Genomic DNA, 21952 nt, shown 5'->3' on the forward strand with positions numbered 1-21952 from the left:
CCGTTTAAATCTTTTTTAAATACACATTTAATTCAGTTTTTTTTTTTTTTATAAGACATGAGGTTATCCCTGTTTTATGCAGACACAAGGTTACTATTTAGAGTTTCTGGACATTCAGAAATTATCTTGAAATTTTAAAAATACAGTTGTTACTTATAATTTTCATATTTTTTTTACCACCTTATATATATTGCAGTTCTTTACATCTTATGCCAGGCATTTATTTTTCATCATTGTTAATATAAAGAGGATGCATGGAATTCAAAGTTTTTTTCACTTCTCTATATTAATTGTCATAGCGGGGCCCTTCCTGACTGGTCAGTTTTCTAGTTTTCTGAAATTTTATACATTCATGAGTAGTACAAAAATACCGAACCCGAAGTCGGTTTTTGATAAGATGCGCCGTACTGTCTCTTTAAAAAACATAGAGCAGTTGTTATTGATAGAAAATGGATGGTTAAATTAATAGTATTCATCATTTTCTTTATTAGCAAACTACTTCAGTTTTGATTTTTTCTTAGCGGGGGGTATTAAATTGTGAGTTTGCTCACAGTACCTCTAGTTTGAGATTCCTCCGACTCTTTGCCCCCCCCCCCCCTCCATAAATGTTTCTTAAACATCAAATAATAAAACACAGGAGTACGTACATGTAGTCAGAGAAGTCTTGGATTAAGGTTTAGACCAAGCTGAAGCTTAATATGCAAAAATAAGACCCTCTGACAGGACAGTATAAGGTGACCATGTCAGGCCCATAAGACTAGCTCTTGGTACATTTTTGACTTCATCTCCAGATCCATTTGGCTGATTTCAACCAAATTTGGCATAAAGCATCTTAAGGTGAAGGGGATTAAAATGTGATAAAGTGAAGGTCATGCCCTCTTTCAAAGGGAGATGATGAAGATTTATTGATAATTTGTTTGAATCTTTCAAAAGTCTTCTCCAAACCATTTGGCCAGAAAAGCTGAAACTTGTGTGGAGGCATCCCCAGGTAGTGCAGATTGAAGTTTGTTCAAATCATGATCCTTGGAGGTTGGGTGTGGCTACAATGTGGAGTCAATGAAAAATCTTTTAAAATCTTCTCACAAGGGGGATGGGGGGTTCGATTTTTTACATACCAGTATCATTTCAATATAGGAAGTATCCTCCTGTAGTGTATATTCAAGTTTGTTGATATCATGGTCCCTTGGGTAGTATGGTGGGGCCTCAATTGTGGGTTGAATTTTTACATAGAATTATGAAAAAATCTTTTTAAAAATCTTCCCTCAAATCTTTTGGAACAGAAAATCTTTTATTTGTGTGAGAGCATCCTCAGTTAATAGTGTAAATTCAAGTGCGTTCTAATTTTGATCCCAAGGGTAGGGTGGGGCCTTAATGAAGTTTTTTCATAGGAATTTATTTTGAAAAGTCTTTAAAAATCTTCTTTCATCAACCATGGGCCAGAAAAGCTTAAATGGAAGTATCCTTAAGAAGAGAATATTTAAGTTATGTTCATGTCATGACCCGGGGATGGGGGACCACAATAGTGGGTTGAATTTTACATACATGTAGGAATGTTATGTAATTTGAAGAGATTCAAAATTAAGAGATAGAAAAATAAAATTGTTGTTCAAGTGAGCGATTTTGTGAATGGATCTCTCTTGTGATTTTAAGACTTTCAATGATGGGAAATTTTTTTCTAGCTATGCAGAAGAAGCCTGATGGTGAAACAAGAAATCCAACAGACATTTGGTCTGGAATGGGCTTTTCAAAGTCAATGCCTGAATCTGTCATTCGTGAGCGAATGCAAAGAATTCAAGGTGTTTTGGCCTATTGTGAACCCACAATGGAAACTACCTATGAGGTAAGACTTAAATCACATTTCATAGTCAAGATAACAATGTCCAGACTCTTGAAAATGAAAATGCAACATTAATGAGACATCAACTTATGGGTATCAGTCAGGTGATGCTGATTTTCTCATCCAACATTCACTGAATATTATTTTTGGTCTGTCCAACCGACGTAGGCGTCTTAACCTGGATAAATTTTTGGAGCAGGTCCTGTATCTAAGTTATTACTTGTCCTACTTTCATGAATGATGTATCTTAACATTCTTTTCGACTTAAAAAAACTTGGGAAATGAATTTCAGATGCCTGAGGAGGTTAAGGTTTTTGGAGCAGGTGTTCTTTGATAACCATATTTAAGTTACTAGTAGTTCTATCTTGCTTAGATGTGTGTCATAGGATACTTATGCACTAACAAGCTTGAATGCTGAATCTTAGCCATAGGTTTCGGATGTTAGATGAGGTTAAGGTTTTTGGAGCTTGTTAAAGTTTTTGGAGCAGGTGCCTTTTGATGACTTGATCTTACTTACTGCTGGTCTTATCTTCACCAAACGTGCATGGATGGTGTATCTTATGATACATATGCACTTGACAGGCTTGAATGCTGAATCTGAGCCATAGGTTTCAGATGCTGGATAGGGTGAAGATTTTTGGAGCTGGCTAAAGCTTTTGGAGCAGGTGCCCTTTGAAAGACAAATCTTAGTAATAGTTAAATCTTTACCAAATTTGGACATAAGAAGCATCTTGTAATACTGATGCACTTGGCAGGCTTGATTAAAGGAAATGTCAGCTCGACACCTTTAATGGCTGTTCCGGCCTTTGATTTGAAAGAGAGATAATTTGAGTCTAAAATTCGCCTGCTGGCAAAAGGGCAGAAGAAAAACAGGGGCAAATATTTCCTAGTATACAGTATTATTTTCTGATTTAATGTGTTACCTTATCATTTTGTTAACTGAGGTTTGGTAAGAATATGTACAGTGATAAGACATATGTAAAAGAGGAAGTAGAGGATCTGTACACAAAGAGGATTATTATATAATTTTAATTTGACAATGCTTATGCAGTAAAACACGCTTATAACGAAGTCCCAGGGACGGCCAATTTAACTTTGTTATAAGCGTAATTCGTTATATCCGTCAAGTTTACAACATGCATGAAATAGAGACTTGGGGAATGAAATTCACTTCGCTGTAAGCGTCAATTCATTATAAGCGTGTTCGCTATAACCGTGTTTTACTGTACATGCCATTTTAATGGTAAATATTTATCCTTATAAAGAATAATTAAGATTAAAGATATTTTTTCTCAACACAAAAACTGAAAGTCAGAAAATTAAGGGGGTTGGCAGGCTAGCACTCTGCAATTATAATTATGTGTCTTATGATTTGGCTCAAAATGTTGGATGGCATCACAGAATTACCTGTAAGTGTATTCTCTTATCAATTAATAATTGAATGCATAAGAAAAAATTACTTTAGAAGCATATGGGTTCAAATTCATAAATACTGTAGAGTCATATGTATGCTCCTATGACTGCAATAGTTTAACCTTTATTAATGTATATGTGATTAGATCTAAAAACATAACAAAGCAGTCTTTAACATACAAAAATACAATTAAAAAATTACAGATGTGCAAAAATAAAAAAAATGACAGAGTGCATGACTAGATATTTGACTATATTGGTATAAAACAAATAAACTCAATCTATTTGATAAGGAAAATCCACATTTTACAACATGCCGTTTGCACTTCATTTTCGTGCGGTTTCTGAATGTAAATAAACAGCCTAATACAGCATACTTGTCATGAAGCACTTAATTTTCCCTACAGTTTTTTGTCGATATGTTAAATCTTAAATGCTATAAAAGTTACAAAATGTTAAGTCAAATGATGAACCTGATCAAGCTTGAATACATTTAGCATTGCTATAGAGAGATTCTAAAAAGTAAACACTGGTGGCACAATAAACAGTCAAAATCTGCATAATGATAGCGCCTTGTAAATCAGAGAACATATATATGTGTAACTGGAACCAGTACGACAAGGGCAATAACTCTTGTGATCAAAGTAACTCTAATGTCAAATACTGACTCAGTTAAAAATCAACCGAGATAAGGGGATTCCTGAACTATGGTCAACACTTGAAATGAAAACACCAGTAAGATTTAACACTATCTATTAATGTTTAAAGAGTTGATTTAAGTCAAGGATAGCAACAAGAATTTCATAATAATAGAAAAAAATGGAAATTAACAAACAGAAGTACTCAAAGGGAAAATTACTATGAAAATGGGTATAATCTGAATTTATAATGAACTGATATTACAATGGATACTTAATAATTAAATTAAATTCTACAATTGATAAAAAAAATAAGAAAATGCAAAACTGCCAAATAATTGCCAAAAATCAAAATATGTTCCTACTGGGCCACCATAGAATCTAAAAATAGATTTAATAATAACAGATGAACGATGAATGATGAACGAGCTACATCTAAATATCAAATTTCTTCCTCTATGACAAATGAATGTAAAAATGACTAATATAATCCTCCTTATAAAAAAAAATAAGTTATCTACAACACATTTAACCAGGACTGGGAAAGGGAAAATCTATCTAAACTTACACCCCAAACCTCAAGGAAAATCTGTATTATAAAAAAAATGCTTTAAACCCTATAAAAATGAACTAAATCCTAACTTCTTAACTCTACATAAATTATGCTTTATTGTGCTAAACCTTACTCTAATCTATTCATAGCTGTAAAACCAAAAGGTTTAAGTGCTAAGAATAGAAAGGGAGACTTACCATTAGGTAATCACTCCCCAACCCAAGTGAAGAAAACTGACTGAACACTCTCTAATATATACCTGTATTCTATTCACTAATTTTAACCAATGAAAACCACAGAAACTAGACTAACTTAGCCCATCAGAGAACAGGTAACTTTATAACTTAGGCAAAAGTGACAACATGGATACTATTTCCTGTAGAGGTGTAACTATAAATAGGATAATTTTTAACTTGTGCAAAATATGAGAGTAGAAAGAATTAAATGATTAACAGTAAGTATTTGAACCTTAAAGAAAAATGCAAACTGTATAATGAAAATAAACAAATTTGTTACAAATAAGACACATTACACCTTCTACCAGTGTTTGCAAAGGTCCTCAGAGATTTACAGGACATTTGGACCGGCACAGTCAAATTATTTACAGGACCGGTTACATTTTTACTAGCCTGAATTTAACATAAATTAGATAAGAATACTTATTTAAAAAACACACAAAAAAGGAGTCAAAGTTATTTATTTAGATTATTTCATATTCCTCTTGAAAATTCAAATAATATATTCTAATTCATCACAATACTATTTCTTCTGTTCTAGACTATTTCAGAATTAACAAGCTAAAAGTTTACAATCTCCCATTCATTTTGACAAGCCAGATGTAAAACTAAAATATTCTGCTTGGTTTTATGTGAGTGAGTTGCATACAACCTAATACTACACAGCTTCAATAAAGCCCCTTTCACAATTGGCGCGCGAGCAGTAAGGACCAAATATTCCTGCGACCGAAAAAATTTAGATATGAATCATTAATTGTTGCCGAAATAATCGCATATGAAAAAAGTATTCCTACAAATTTCGCACGATCTAAGCGAGCGTTGTGCGATAGTAAACGCATTGAATCTTGCAATATATCTTGCATCTGTATGCAACTGTTGTACAATGAAAGCAACTGTTGAAAGATAATACAATAGGAACGCGCGAGAGACTAGGTGATCGGACGATTGAATGTGTGCCAATGTGATTGGACGTGCGATTATGCGTATCATGGTACGAATGATGGTGAGAGTCAGAGGATGTATATACACCGCCTATATCCAGTAGACATAGTTGAAAGCGAGAAAAGATGCCGCACAAGAAGATACAGATATGAAGCAACATTTATTATTATACCTCAATATGATTATTCTATTACATCTGATTGGTCTAGAAAGTCACGTGACATGGTGATGTCATAGGAATGAAAAAGCTGATATGAGCATACGATGAAGACAAATATAATTAAATCAAAAATATTTAATCATTATGATTCTCTTTATATCTCAGAACCAACTTAACTATGTATGATTTATGATAGAAAATTGAGACAGTTACATGGGAAATTAAACAATCATGACGTTAATGTTGTGACTGTTGAAAAGTCAAACATTATTAGAAATCAACGTATTTTGTGTAATCATATGTTGCTCGGTATAATAAAACGTTTATTGCATTAATGTTCAGGGAATATGAAGATTTAATCCCCAGTTAAAACAAATTTCTTTCGGGCGAAGCCCTAGGGACATATAATTAGCTCACCGAGACGAAGTCAGGGGGAGCTTATGCTATACCCTCGGTGTCGGCGTCGGCGTCCGGACCTAGTTAAAGTTCTTTTTGCAGGTCCTGTATCTAAGCTATTACTTGTCCTATCTTCACCAAACTTGCATGGATGATGCATCTGGACCTACTTATGGACTTGAAAGACTTGGATGCTGAATCTGAGTCCTAAATTTCAGATGCTGGAGGAGGTTAAGGTTGTTGGACCAGGTTAAAGTTTTTGTTGCAGGTGCCCTTTGATAGCAATATCTAAGTTACTGCAGGTCCGTACTTCACCAAACTTGCATGGATGGTGTGTCTTATGATACTGATGCACCAGACAGGCTTGAGTGCTGAATCTGAGCTATAGGTTTCGGATGCTGGAGGAGGTTAAGGTTTTTGGAGCTGGTTAAAGTTTTTGTTGCAGGTGCCCTTTGATAGCAATATCTAAGTTACTGCAGGTCCGTACTTCACCAAACTTGCATGGATGGTGTGTCTTATGACACTGATGCACCAGACAGGCTTGAGTGCTGAATCTGAGCTATAGGTTTCGGATGCTGGAGGAGGTTAAGGTTTTTGGAGCTGGTTAAAGTTTTTGTTGCAGGTGCCCATTGATAGCAATATCTAAGTTACTGCAGGTCCGTACTTCACCAAACTTGCATGGATGGTGTGTCTTATGATACTGATGAACCAGGCAGGCTTGGGTGCTGAATCTGAGCTATAGGTTTCGGATGCTGGAGGAGGTTAAGGTTTTAGAGCTGGTTAAAGTTTTTGTTGCAGGTGCCCTCTGATGATTTTATCTTAGTTACTACTTGTCCTAACTTCACCAGACTTCCATGGATGGTGCGTCTTATGATACTGATGCACCAGACAGGCTTGAATGCTGAATCTGAGCCATAGGTTTCGGATGCTGAAGGAGGTTAAGGTTTTTAGAGCTGGTTAAAGTGTTTGAAACAGGTGCCCTCTGATGATTATATCTTAGTTATTACTTGTTCTAACTTCACCAGACTTCCATGAATGGTGCGTCTTATGATACTGATGCACCTGACAGTTTTGAATGCCGAGTCTGAGCCATAGGTTTCAGATGCTGGATATGGTTAAGTTTTTTGGAACAGGTCACATGTTTAATAGATAATAGTACTTTTTCAAACTTGCATAGTTGATTAAACTGTAGTATGAATGAATCACAGAGGAAGCTTCAGATGCAGAGCTTGATCTCCATTATCAAGGATGCTAAAAAATATATCTTAGTTATTACAGGTTCTAACTTCACCAAACTTGAATGGATGGTGTGTCTTATGATACAGATGCACCTGAAAGGCATGGATGTTGAATCTGAGCCATAGGTTGCGGATGCTGGAGCAGGTTAAGGTTTTAATTGCTAGTGCCCTCTGATGATGATATCTTAGTTATTACTGGTCTGAACTTCACCAAACTTGCATGGAGATGCGTCTTATGTATACTGATGCACCTGACAGGCTTGAATGCTGAATCTGAGCCATAGGTTTCGGATGCTGGATGAGGTTTAGTTTTTTTGGAACAGGTCACATGTTTTATAGATGATAGCTTGCATAGTTGATTTAACTATATTATAAATGAAACGCAGAGGTTGCTTCAGATGCAGAGCCTGATCTCCATTATCAAGGATGCTAAAGAAATCTCCTACCTCACTCAAACCTGCTCGATAGATAGATATGTTTGTTGATAAATGATATAACATGATTCCTATGATATAGTATTGTATGGTATGGAATCATATTGTTTAATATGATACAATATAATATCATATGTAATATTATAAAAAGTTATATGATACGATTTGATATTGTATAAATTTTTTTGATTATTTTATGTTATGATATTGTATAATGATATCGTTATGTAAAGTATTGTATATTATGATACAATATTGTATAATATTATATTGTATTATTAATTTATTATTTAATCACATGATACTTTTACATCAGATATTGCAAAATATAATATTGTATCCTATGATACTATATTGTATATTCTATAATATTGTATCATAGGAATTTGTATAATATGATGTTAGTTTCTGTAAAAAAGAATTATATCACATGAAATTGTATAATATGATACTGTTATATAATATAGTATCATACGATATTGTATAATATAATATTGGTTTATAATATGATATATTATCACATCACATGAAATTGTATTGTATGATATTGTAAAATATATTATTGTATTATGATACAATATGTATAATATAATATTGTATTATATTATATTTTACTTTATCACATAATATTGTATCATTTGATATGATACAATGTTGTATCAAATAATATTGTATCATATGATACAATATATTATGTATCAAAAATTATACAGTATCATACAATATCATACTATATTGTACAATATAATATCATGTTTCAATGTTATGATCTATTATTTAATATGATATTGTAATTTAATACCATATTGTTTTATATATTATGATATTGTATTAACACAATAAAATGTCATATCATACATTACAATATCATATCTCATCATTGTTTATTATGGTATTTTATTGTATTATATGATATATGTTGTAAATATGATAGGATGCAATATTTAATTTTATATTATTGTATTGATTAACATATGAACATATGATTATCATACAGTTTTTTAACAGATGATATACGATATTGTGTCAAAACAGAATCCATGAATATCCAAGATCATAAAGTATGATTTTCATTTAATATGATAAAGGTGGTCTCATAAAGGTGAAGTCTCATAAGGGTGATGTCTCGTCTCGGTGAGCTTTGTAATCTGTGATTACCTATGTTTTTTCTTGAGGGAATAAATCTTCATACATGTATTTCCCTCATCATCATACAATAAATGTATATTGTAAATTTTGTTCTGAAACAGAGATACAAGTAGCAAAACATGGCATATTAAGGCTGATAAGTCGTGCAATGATAGTAAAATGTTGCAAGATTGCATGAGACACGTTGAGCAACAGTCTCACAGTCGCAAAACAGATGCATGAACACCAGCGATTTATCTTACGATCTTTATAAACCGTGTATCACTCTTGCAATTACACAAAACGTTGTAAAATGTTCGTACTAATTAGTACTAATGCACTGCGATAATTTGGATCACGTTATGTCGTGTCTGAATAGTGTGCATGTCCACTATTCAGAGGAGACTTGATGCGAGCAACGAATGCGAGAGCTCGTGCAACGTAAGCGAGGGCTTGTGCAACGTATGCGAGAGGACGTGCAAAGCTAAAAAATTTCGATCACAAAGTGGTGTAAAGTGGTCGTGCGCCAATCGTGAAAGGGGCTTTAAAAGTTTTTATTATCAATGTGCATATAACAATAAATCAAAGTACTGAAGAACTGATGGGAGTTGATTTTTTCGATGTTTATTCATTTAAGGAATGAATTCAATATTTATTTGTTTTATACGATAGACAGTGGTAACAACATTATTGACAAGCCAATCGTATTAAATAGTTCGTGTTACGTGGGTGATCGTTCGTGTAATGTGCGGGATCGTGCGTGTATCAGGAAAATTGGTTTGCGTTTTTACCGTGCATGATCGTGCTGTTTTTTCATTTTGTAACTTTATTTTCGGAATGCCCCGATTCATTCTTAAAACAAAGACAAGTAGTTTTTGTAAAACAATGTAAATTTAAAACTTTTTTTATAGAAGAACATTGACAGTTGTTAACATTCATTCTCTCTTTCGTCGTTACATGTAAATACATTTAGTAAGTATTTCTATTATTAGCTTAGTCAATCCTTTGTTCAGTTGAGTTAGTTTTGCATAATTTTATAATCAACTTATTAAAAGCATCCATTGTCATGACACATAATTTTAATCATATTAGCAAGAGCGACACGTTGGATGAAAGCGGCCAAGCCTACCCATTCCCCGTTTTAAACTAAACGATTATTACCAACGTTTTTCTTTCAAATGAGAATACTATACGCATTATTATCTGGTAGATTGTATTAACATTTGTTTAGATGCTTTAAAATTAAGAATAAATAAAAATAAATCAATTATGTACTGTAAATTATGAAAATATTGGATGTGAAAAATCGAAACCGAAATTCTATGGAACAAGGTAACAAATTTACCTGTATCCAGCATAATTAAATCGTAGTAAGGGAATTGAATTGCATAAACAGTCAACTCGTATGTAAATAATTTTGTGTATTTTATGCATTATCTTCATTTCTATTACACATTATTTTCTTTAACTGATGATAGAAGTTGATATTCGTTATGGAGACAGAAAAACTAATTTATGTGTATGGATGTGTAAAAGTGTTTACTCGTAAAATATAAAACAGTGCATGACTAAAGTACATGCCGCTTTTCAATAGAACACATACATAAAGCAATACAAATTAAAGTAATACGTTTCCTTAATTCTAATCTTAAAAATTAATTTTGATTGTGCGTGTTTAATGGTGTAGAATCATTTGGTTGCGTGTTTTATCGTTTTTGTTCGTGTATCATGAAAATTCAGTAAGTTAGTGATCGTTCGTGTATCGTGCATGATCGTTCGTGTATCAGAATTGTGCGTGTCGTTTGTCAACAATAACGTTGCTACCACTGTAAAATGGTTTGGGGCAGTTTACGCTTTATAAACCGCGAAGCGGTTTATGAAAAAGCGTAAACTGTTTCAAACCATTTTATATCGTATAAAACTAATTAATATTGAATTCATTGCTTATAATTTAATTTTTTTACTATTCATTATAGATAAAAACAGTCATTTTACCTTTAAAATGACGTAAAATTGCACAAAATTCAAATATAATGTCAGGCGTATTGATACGTTTTTGACGTTAGTCTTGCTATGACGTAGGCAATATTCTTTATACGATATAAAATAATTTTTTAGCCAATCAGAAAGCGTGTTACAACCAGAATTAAATTATTTTAAAATCAATGATAATTGTTATTGTGCATGACAAGAACATGTAGTTTCTAATTTGAATTATGCACATTTTTATAATTTGAATTTTTGGACTTTTTCTACAAGAATATCGAGAAACCCCCATATAAATCATGTTATTAAGAATATTTAAAGATAAAATTAATTCAATCAAACTATATGTATCAGTAATAGAAATATTTCTCGAAAATTGTGTGGATCCAAGCAATATTGAACTCTAGTCTCGTTCAACCAAACGCTCGGCTGTCACCGTAAATCTCCGACAAGGATTTAAGGAGACAGCCGAGCGTCGAGTTGAACGAGACTATATTGAACTCTGGGTAGGAGTACATACGACTACAAAAAATATTTGAATTGTTCGTACCATTTAAAATCTGACTATTTTCAAGGTATTTATAAATAAGTTTACTTGAAAAACATGGCTTTAGCATACATTACATCGAATTTATCAATTATTTTCAAGAACCAAGTCTTGTCAGCAGCAATGATTTGTGCTGAGGTCCAAACACTGTTTCACTTTCAGTTTGTCTGAGTAACTGCATAGGAGAGTTGATTAAAATCAACTCCCAATAAAACTAGACCTGTTTTTGTCTTCAACAAAAAGGAAGGGCTTTTCGACCACCCTTTAAGCGCCTTATTTGAATTCTGAATTTTTTTTCTTCAAATATTGTGTATGATGAAATGAGAACAAATTTCATAAACAAACTTATAAGAACTTTTTTATATTTTTATGTTTTAAAACTCCTTTTTAGAAAAATGTTTATTATGCTCTTGTGTAAATTTATAAACTAGAATGATTTTTCACTTCTTTTTTCAGAATCCAAATGAATCTGAGGAACTGGACCTTGATTCCTGGAATGATACAAGTGTTGCCACAATTAACAAACCAATGAACCTGGCTCCTGGAGAATTTCCAAGCCCACGTAAAAAATGTATACAATATTTGAATAGAATGAACATTTATATTTAAAATATGTTATAGCTGGGATGTTATCTATACTTTTCCTGTTTTCCAGATCTGAAGGCTCTAGTGAGCTTTTCTGATCACATTGTGTTCGTCCTCTGTCTGTTCTTCTGTAAACTTTAAAATTTTAAAATTCTTCTCTAAAACAACATGGCCAATTTCAACCAAATTTGGCACAAAGCATCCCTATGGAAAGATGAATATGAATTGCAGAAATGAAAGGCCAATTTTTCATTCAAAGTGGAGAAAACCTGAAAACTGTTTTTAAAAATGGGGGGTGCATTTTTTTAAATCTTCTAAGATACTGAGTCAAATTCAATGTACTTAAGCATAGATAATCTTTACGGTAATGAAAATGAAATTGCAAAAATTAAGGGCTAATTCTTTTCAAAATTTTAGTTAATTATGAAAATAATAATAAATAGGGGGCTCAATCAGTTTATTACTTCCAGTTTAGTATTTCACATCTCAAAAATGAGGTTCTTTGTTTGAAGCAGCCATGATAACGGGTCAATCTGACAGTGTTGTGCCAAAGTTTACGTGCAAAGGGAATCTTTGAAACATGCAAAATATATTGGTGCCGATTTTGTGAAGTAAATTGAGGGTTAATATTTCAATGTGTTGACATTTTCACTTTTGACAGTAGATTTAGCTTGTTTTGATTTTTGTTTCATTTTTTAGCTCACCAGAGCTGAAAGCTCAAGTGAGCAATTCTGATCACATTTTGTCTGTAGTCCGTCTGTCTGTCTTGTCTGTTTGTTTGTCTGTAAACTTTTCACATTTTCAACACCTTCTCCAGAACCACTGGGCTAATTTCAACTACCGTATATACTCGCCTATAAGTCGGATTTTTGGGAGTAGAAAATTGAGTGAAAAGTTGGGGTCCGACTTATAGGTGAGACATAGTAAAAAAGCAGTTTGTTTTTCACACCTAAGGTGATAATAGATATAGGGGTCATGTCACCTAAAACAACACAAGCCAACACCCCAGTTTAAGGGGCTAATTACCAATCTAATCAGTCAGTAAGGAAATAAATCACTATCATCAAATTTTCAAAAGGAATCTATGTAAATACCTGGTAGTTTTGAAGCTATTACCAACTTGTAATTAGTGTTATAAAAAATAATGGCATTTAAATCAAAAGTTATTAACATCATAGACCCATGATAGAAATAGTCTAGAAGCAATTATGGGGTGAAAAAAGGACAATTTTTTTTAGAACTCAAAACATGTATGATAAAATGTGGTATTTTATTGAGAGTATCTGTACATCAATTGTCCTGAAAAAGTAACCCGACTTTTAAGGGAGTCAACAGCAAAATCTTCAAATTAAAGCTGGAGAAAGGCAACCGACTTATAGGCGAATCGTACTTATAGGCGAGTATATACGGTAAACAATTGCACAAAGCACCCAAAGGCAAAGGGAATTTAAAGTTATGAAAATTAAGGATCATACTCTTTTGAAAGGGGAGATAATTAGGAATTATTAAAAAAAAAATTAAATTTTCAGAAATCTTCTTCTCAAGAACCAATCACCCAGGAATACTGGAGCTTGTGTTGAAGCATCCTTGGGTAGTATAGATTCAAAGTTGTGAAGATCATGACTCCCGGTGGTAGAGCAACCACAGGGGGGAGGGGTCAAATTTTTACATAGGAATATATAAGATATATTGTATCTTATAAAAATAATATTTAGATATATCATTTTGATACAAGAAATGAGCGCTTCGAGGTACGATTTTCTTCTTTCACATATCGCATAGCACTCTAACTCCGTCACTACCCCTACTCTGTCACTTTCGGGAAACTCCTCGCCGTTTTTAATCAAGTGCGATTATGACGTCATTTTTTGCATGTCAAAAATCCTCAATCAAATGTCAACAATTTACAATGTTTAAATTTAAGAATGTGTTCAAACATAACAAAAGTACACCCTGTTCATTTTATGCAACAATAATTGCGTGAAATCAGCTAACACCTTTTTACGGGTGCACTAAAATAACGATATTTCTGACATGCGGGCCTATTTGATTATTTACTGTGGTCAGTCATTTTAAGAGAGGTCAAAATGAAACATTCACATGTAATTTATTTTTTATTAAGGTTATTAATTTTTTCAGTCTGCAATAGCCTTTATGCACTACACTGATGATTACGTCAAATCCCTCATGCCGTAATTTTTGCCTTACACAGGGTTACAGATATATACGGTGTGTCTGTAATTATAGAAGATGCTACATTTATTAAGAATGTAATAAATAAATAATATAATCATTAATATATTCATTATTGATATGATATATTTGAAACATGTAAGGACAGAAAACAAACGATGTCCATACATTCTGAAAAGGTCATTGTGATTGTTGTTACAAGGACCAATTTTTTTAGCTCACCGAGACGAAGTCAGGGGGAGCTTATGCTATTATGGCGTCGGCGTCCGGACCTGGTTAAAGTTTTTGTTGCAGGTCCTGTATCTAAGCTATTACTTGTCCTATCTTCACCAAACTTGCATGGATGATGCATCTTGACCTACTAATGGACTTAAAAGACTTGGATGCTGAATCTGAGTCCTAAATTTCAGGTGCTGGAGGAGGTTAAGGTTGTTGGACCAGGTTAAAGTTTTTGTTGCAGGTGCCTTTTGATAGCAATATCTAAGTTACTGCAGGTCCGTACTTCACCAAACTTGCATGGATGGTGTGTCTTATGATACTGATGCACCAGACAGGCTTGAGTGCTGAATCTGAGCTATAGGTTTCGGATGCTGGAGGAGGTTAAGGTTTTTGGCGCAGGTTAAAGTTTTTGTTACAGATGCCCTTTGATAGCAATATCTAAGTTACTGCTGGTCCGTACTTCACCAAACTTGCATTGATGGTGTGTCTTATGATACTGATGCACCAGACAGGCTTGAGTGCTGAATCTGAGGTATAAGTTACAGATGCTGGAGGAGGTTAAGGTTTTTGTTGCAGGTGCCCTCTGATGATTATATCTTAGTTACTACTTGTCCTAACATCACCAGTCTTCTGTGGATGATACTGATGCACCAGACAGGCTTGAATGCTGAATCTGAGCCATAGTTTTCAGATGCTTGAGGAGGTTAAGGTTTTTAGAGCTGGTTAAAGTTTTTGAAACAGGTGCCCTCTGATGATTATTTCTTAGTTATTACTTGTCCTAACTTCACTAGACTTCCATGGATGGTGTGTCTTATGATACTGATGCACCTGACAGGCTTGAATGCTGAGTCTGAGCATTAGGTTTCAGATGATGGATATGGTTAGGTTTTTTGGAACAGGTCACATGCTTAATAGATAATAGTACTATTTCAAACTTGCATAGTTGATTAAACTGTAATATGAATGAATCACAGAGGAAGCTTCAGATGCAGAGCTTGATCTCCATCATCAAGGATGCTAAAAAATATATCTTAGTTATTACAGGTCCTAACTTCACCAAACTTGAATGGATGGTGTGTCTTATGATGCACCTGACAGGCATGGATGTTGAATCTGAGCCATAGGTTGCGGATGCTTGAGCAGGTTAAGTTTTAATTGCTAGTGCCCTCTGATGATAATATCTTAGTTATAACTGGTCTGAACTTCACCAAACTCGCAAGGTAATGCGTCTTATGTATACTGATGCACCTGACAGGCTTGAATGCTGAATCTGAGCCATAGGTTTCGGATGCTGGATGAGGTTTAGTTTTTTTGGAACAGGTCACATGTTTTGCATAGTTGATTTAACTATATTATAAATGAAAGGCTGAGGTTGCTTCAGATGCAGAGCCTGATCTCCATTATCAAGGATGCGAAAGAAATCTCCTACCTAACTCAAACCTGCTCGATAGATAGATGTGTTTGTTGATAAATGATATAACATGATTCCTAAGATATAGTATTGTATGGTATGAAACAATATTGTTTAATATGATACAATATAATATCATATGTAATATTATAAAAAGTTATATGATACGATATGATATTGTATCAATTTTTTTTATATTTTATGTTGTGATATTGTACCATGATATCATTATGTATAGTATTGTATATTATGATACAATATTGTTTAATATTATATTGTATTATTAATTTATTATTTTATCACATGATACTATTACATAAGATATTGCAAAATATAATATTGTATCCTATGATACAATATTGTATATTCTATAATATTGTATCATTGGATATTGTATAATATGATATAAGTTTCTGTAATATAGAATTATATCACATGAAATTGTATAATATGATACTGTTGTATTATATAATATCGTATCATACGATATTGTATAATATGATATTGGTTTGTAATATGATATATTATAACAAAACATGAACTTGTATTGTATGATATTGTAAAATATATTATTGTGTCATATGATACAATATGTATTATAATACTATAATATTGTATTATATAATATTTTACATTATCACATAATATTGTATCATTTGATATGATAAAATGTTGTATCAAATTATATTGTATCATATGATACAATATCATATTATTTATCAATAATGATACAGTATCATACAGTATCATACTATATTATACAATATAATAATATCATATGTTTCAATGTTATGATGTATTATGTAATATGATATTGTAATATAATACTATATTGTTTTATATATTATGATATTGTATTATGTGATCAAATACAATAACAATAACACAATACAATGTCATATCATACGTTACAGTATCATATCTCATCATTGTTTATTATGGTATTTTATTGTATTATATGATATGATGCAATATTTAATTTTATATTATTGTATTGATTTACATATGAACATATGATTATCATACAATTTTTCACAGATGATATACGATATTGTGTCAAAACAGAATCCATGAATATCCAAGATCATAAAGTATGATTTTCATTTAATATGATAAAGGTGGTCTCATAAAGGTGAAGTCTCATAAGGGTGATGTCTCGTCTCGGTGAGCTTTGTAATCTGTGATTACCTATGTTTTATTCTGGCGATCATTTCACTTTGATGAAATGATATACAATTTAAATTGTATACACCGATTTTACTTATTATAACTTGGCCTAGATACAAGTTGAGTTAAAACTAAACTGTTAATATGTCTTCATTCCCTGGCGTATCATAGATAATGTGGGTGACGGTGTTAGGTTCATAAGTTATGATAGCACGTGTGATGAACGTCGTATTCAGAGGGCTTATTTGAATAATAATAAAAATATTTTTGTAAATAATTTTATAAATTATAACGTTTCATGTTATATTTAGAGATTGCAAATGATAAAAACCGCAAAAAATAATTTGCAGATAAACGCGGACTGTTTTCTGCATATGGTGACGTAGTTTGGGTACTCGGAGATATAAGAAAGTGGTGGGGGGGGGGGGGGGGAAGGAGGGTCTAAAATAAAGGGAACTGCACAGGGTCTAAAATAAAAGGAACTGGAGGTTTACCGTGAACCTCTACCAAAAATTTAGTTAAATATCTTGCATAGGATCTTATTTTCTGTAAAAATGGTATTTCATAAAGCTTAAGATACAATGTCAAAGATTAAGTATATGTAAAAATAAGTGTAAAATTTGGATACTCTATGGTTGTTGGGTTTTTTTTGTTATTCTACCGAAAGGCCATATTGCACAATATTAAGTCATTGTTGGTCAGGTGAGCGATGTGGCCCCATGGGCCTCTTGTTTCTAAAAAACCATTTGCATAGAAAACCTGTAAATTTTATGAAAGTTACTCCAGATAGTGTTAATTCAAATTCGTTAAAATCAAAATCTTGAGGATAAGGTTGAGGCCACATTGGGGATCCAGTTGTGCAAAGGAAAGCATTTTATTATTCACAAAATCTGAAATGTTATCATATAAGATTTAACTTATATGCAAGCATTTTTACCTATTGCTGATTCTTTAAAATTGTTTACACTTTGGCCCCTGGACGATTCATGGGCCTCTCAAGGGGTTCAGAGTTTGATGTAGGCTTATATCCTGTATATAAACAATAGTTTAGGATCTTTTTGAGAACTGCATTGCTCAAAATGTGATATCACTATAAAATCATCCTGTTAGAAAAGGGGCATGATTATAAGCATGATAAATGTAAGAATATTCAGGGTGGAAAAAATGGGTTTTTATTTATACAGGATCTACATGTATACATCTACATTGTCCAGATAGTTTGTATTATGACTCCGTTTAAGCTGATTTTTTCATGCCTATTGTTTCTCAGGTGAGGGATGTGGCCCATGGGCCTCTTGTTAATCTACCAAGAGGCCATATAGTACAATATCCTTTGAACATCCATATAAAGCCATTGTTGCTCAGATGAGCGATGTGGCCCATGGGCCTCTTGTTAATCTAACGAGAGGCCATATAGTACAATATCCTTTGAACACCCATATAAAGCCATTGTTGCTCAGATGAGCAATGTGGCCCATGGACCTCTTGTTACTGTATTATTTTATTACCAAGGCCATAAACATTTAAATTATACTGCAGTTTTTGGCATGACCTGTCATAACCTTTAACAACTATAGTCGGCAATGAACTTGACCTTCCAGTGTCCAGCATGCTCTTTATAGGTTTTATATGATGATTACTGTATCACATTGCTCATTAATAAAAATTTAAGCTACCCGTAGATTCCATAACAAGTCAAAGCACCTTGGGCTGTCCAAAGCTAATTGTAGTAGGAGAGGAAGAATATCGAAAACATATGGCTGGAACGGGAATTAAATCTGGGACCCCTGCAACTCTAGTCAGGAGCTCTACTACTAAGCTACCAAGGCCGATATCTATGGTCCATGTAGCCCCCCACCAACTGTGACCACACAGATTCATACAGTGGTAGGCAATTTGTCTGGAACTGCATCTGTCGTGTGCAGTACAAACGGGGGAGGTACAAGGTAAACGATTTAGGTGCGCTGTGGGCTGTACGGTAAAAACAAAGGGTAGGTGTGCCATCATTCCCGAAGGTCCACCAATATGCAATTCCAGAAAAAAAGGCAATTAATGCAGGATTCTGAATTTATTCGACAAGACTCAACGATGGCAACATTGCAATAATTTAACAGATAGGCATGTTATAAGCGATTCAGATATGGCCAGTAGTGGCCTCTGGACTCAAGACTCTGGGTGAGTCGGACGTGGCCGAGACTGGACGCCATATTCCAGACTGTCCATTGGCAATTGTACATAACTATATATAAGAATCTGAACAATGAGTATAAATTGACAGATGATGACATAAGCTGAGTGAAATATTGTCAGTCATAAAATAATTCAATAAACTCAATGAGTCTTTGATGTCCAAGACATGAAAACAGATAATTGCACAATGTTGTTTTAACAGAAGCAGTTCTTGGGACATAACACTGTCTTTTTGAAATCACACATAGAGTCCGAAAAGTGTCAATCACTAATTAAATAAGCAACTTTGTACAAAATTATGAGAAAATATTACAAAACAGATGTTGAAGTTTAAAAGTAAAGTCCAAAATAAAGTTGTAATTGAACAGTGAATTTTGCATAGTGATAGTTTCCCACTGCTCCGGGGGAAGATACATCCATGTGTTTTTGAATGAACTATCACATTACTTCCTGTTCTTTGATTTTCTTACACCTGTACCAGATGTTGAAGGAAAGTTGAACTGTTCGGTGTCTACAGATGATCGTTGTTTCCTGGTTTTGAACAAAGAAAACTGTCTTCATTGTTCATAATGGCTTGAACTGTTGTTGTCCATCGTTGTTACATTGAGTTGAGCTTCAATGGGGAACTCGCTGGCTGAAGAGGTCCAGGATCTGGCTACTGCAAAGTATATGCAGCAGCCTTGGGCTTTGTTGTTACCCTTAGGATTCATCCACCAATTGTGACAAGCGGTGAGGGTACCATAGGAAAAGGGGAACTAAGTCGTGTAGTCCCAACTCAAAAGACAGGGGGTCAAGCCTATAGTTATTAGGCTTAAATTGACCTCTAAGTCGAATATGCATAGAGCTTTAACTCGAAGGCAAGTTTCACAATTTATTTATATCCCCTCGTGTAACTTGTTGCAAAGGGGATATAGCATCGCCCTGTAAAGATAAGAAGCAAACATTTTTGAGAAATGGGGAGTTGAAAGGATGTCCAAAGTGAAAAACGGAGGCAAGCAGGATATAAGTTCACCCTAATTTAATCGAAACAAGCAGCCGTCTGAGCCGAATTTTGGGTATTACATAGAGAAGAACAGGTTCATAATTAAAAAAGAGACTTTGACAAATATCGTCAACATGATTTACCGGGAATTCATTTCATGTTAATCGCTGAAGATACATACATGTATATGTTTGTTACTCTTTTTAAAATATTGGTGTTAAGATTACGACATGTTACATGTAACTCGAATTTTCTCATAGAGCAGACTGTAAATCGCCAGATCTTAGCTACGTTTCCTTTTCAATATGAAAATTAAATTTGCCTACACTAATTGTCTACATGCGTAATGTACACTACGGCCAACGCGGTTTGCGTATTTACCGCGAGTCCTCGTGGTGTGAAATTGATCGCGGTTTAGCACAGGTAACTCAGGTAAAACCGCGCATCCTCGCGGTACAACTTCTCACCTTGGCCACACCGTCGCGGTACTGTGAAACCAGTCCCAGGTGAAAACTGTTCTTGGTTTTTAACGCGAGTTACCTCCCCCAATTTCTTCTCATACGGGAAATATGATTGGGAGAATAAATGAATATTAATTTTTATTCCTTTATTTTATAAAAGGAGTTGATTGTTACAATTTATTATTATTTAATAAAAAGTGGGAGAAATAAAAGGAAGGTGTAATTATGCTAATACAGAATTTTGTATACTATTTTGTATACGTTATGGCGTTACATATAAATTAATCTTGGCACATTCATCGCTAACAATTCTTGGTTATCAATGAATTTAATTGATAATTATATACCCGGTAATAAACACTTCACCAAAATATCTTATTTCGCCTCGAGAAAATAATACTAATTAGCGTTTCATTTACAATCTTTCATATTTAAATCTTACCTTTAAAACATACCTTACACTTGGTCATTTCTCTTAAATACATTTAAAGAATTCGTTTAATGAATAACAAAATACATGTAGATATATAAAATGTTTTAAAGTGCACTCGCTCATCACCGCTGCGACCCGGGTTCTATCCCCGTGATCGACATTAGTTGAATAGATATGCTGGTTGCCCGCTTGGACACGTGGGTTTTCTCTGAGCACTCCGGCTTTCTCCCACATCGATGACCCCCTCGCGCTAACATCCGTGCCAACGAAAGATATTAATATAAGTTGTATAACTTGTTTATCAAACGTTTTAAAATAAACTAAAAAAAGGTCCAATCAGTTTACGAAAATGCTAATGTTAAAATAGTGTGTATTTAAAAATTGACTTTCCTATCCAATCTAGCAAAAGTATGATGTTCAGTGAGTCGCCCAATATTTATGTTTGTTCAAAACACGGGATTTAAAAATATGAATGATCATTTATTCTGGGTTACCATCACATGTTAAAAAGTCGCAGTGTCAGTTGACCAACAGAGGAAGGTGAATTGCGTAACATTACGTATACAGTATGTGTATATAGAATTTTGGTGGTTGCCGTCAAGGTGGGTGACCTGCAGCAATTAGTGTGACTTGGGGTCCGCTAATTAGAACTATATAGTCCGTTCTTTCAAACAGCAAAATTTTCTTGATAGAATGATTTAATTTCAAACAAATGAAAATTTGTTTTTTTCAATTTAAATTTTAGGAAATTATTCTGTGTATTCATTACACAGTATTTACAAAATACATCCATAAAATTACCT

At 33.6% G+C, this 21952-nt stretch overlaps 1 protein-coding gene across 1 annotated transcript in view; it reads left to right on the plus strand.

Moving 5' to 3' along the window:
• The window catches only part of LOC128165932 (protein bicaudal C homolog 1-like), a 304614-nt gene that overhangs the window by 238481 nt on the left and 44181 nt on the right, over positions 1-21952 (plus strand). The window contains exons 16-17 of the mRNA XM_052830867.1: positions 1680-1840; positions 11965-12079. Coding sequence (XP_052686827.1) covers positions 1680-1840; positions 11965-12079 — 276 coding nt within the window. The remainder of the gene's footprint in view (positions 1-1679; positions 1841-11964; positions 12080-21952) is intronic.

Source organism: Crassostrea angulata, chromosome 10, assembly GCF_025612915.1.
Source record: "Crassostrea angulata isolate pt1a10 chromosome 10, ASM2561291v2, whole genome shotgun sequence".
Lineage (NCBI taxonomy): Eukaryota > Metazoa > Mollusca > Bivalvia > Ostreida > Ostreidae > Magallana > Magallana angulata.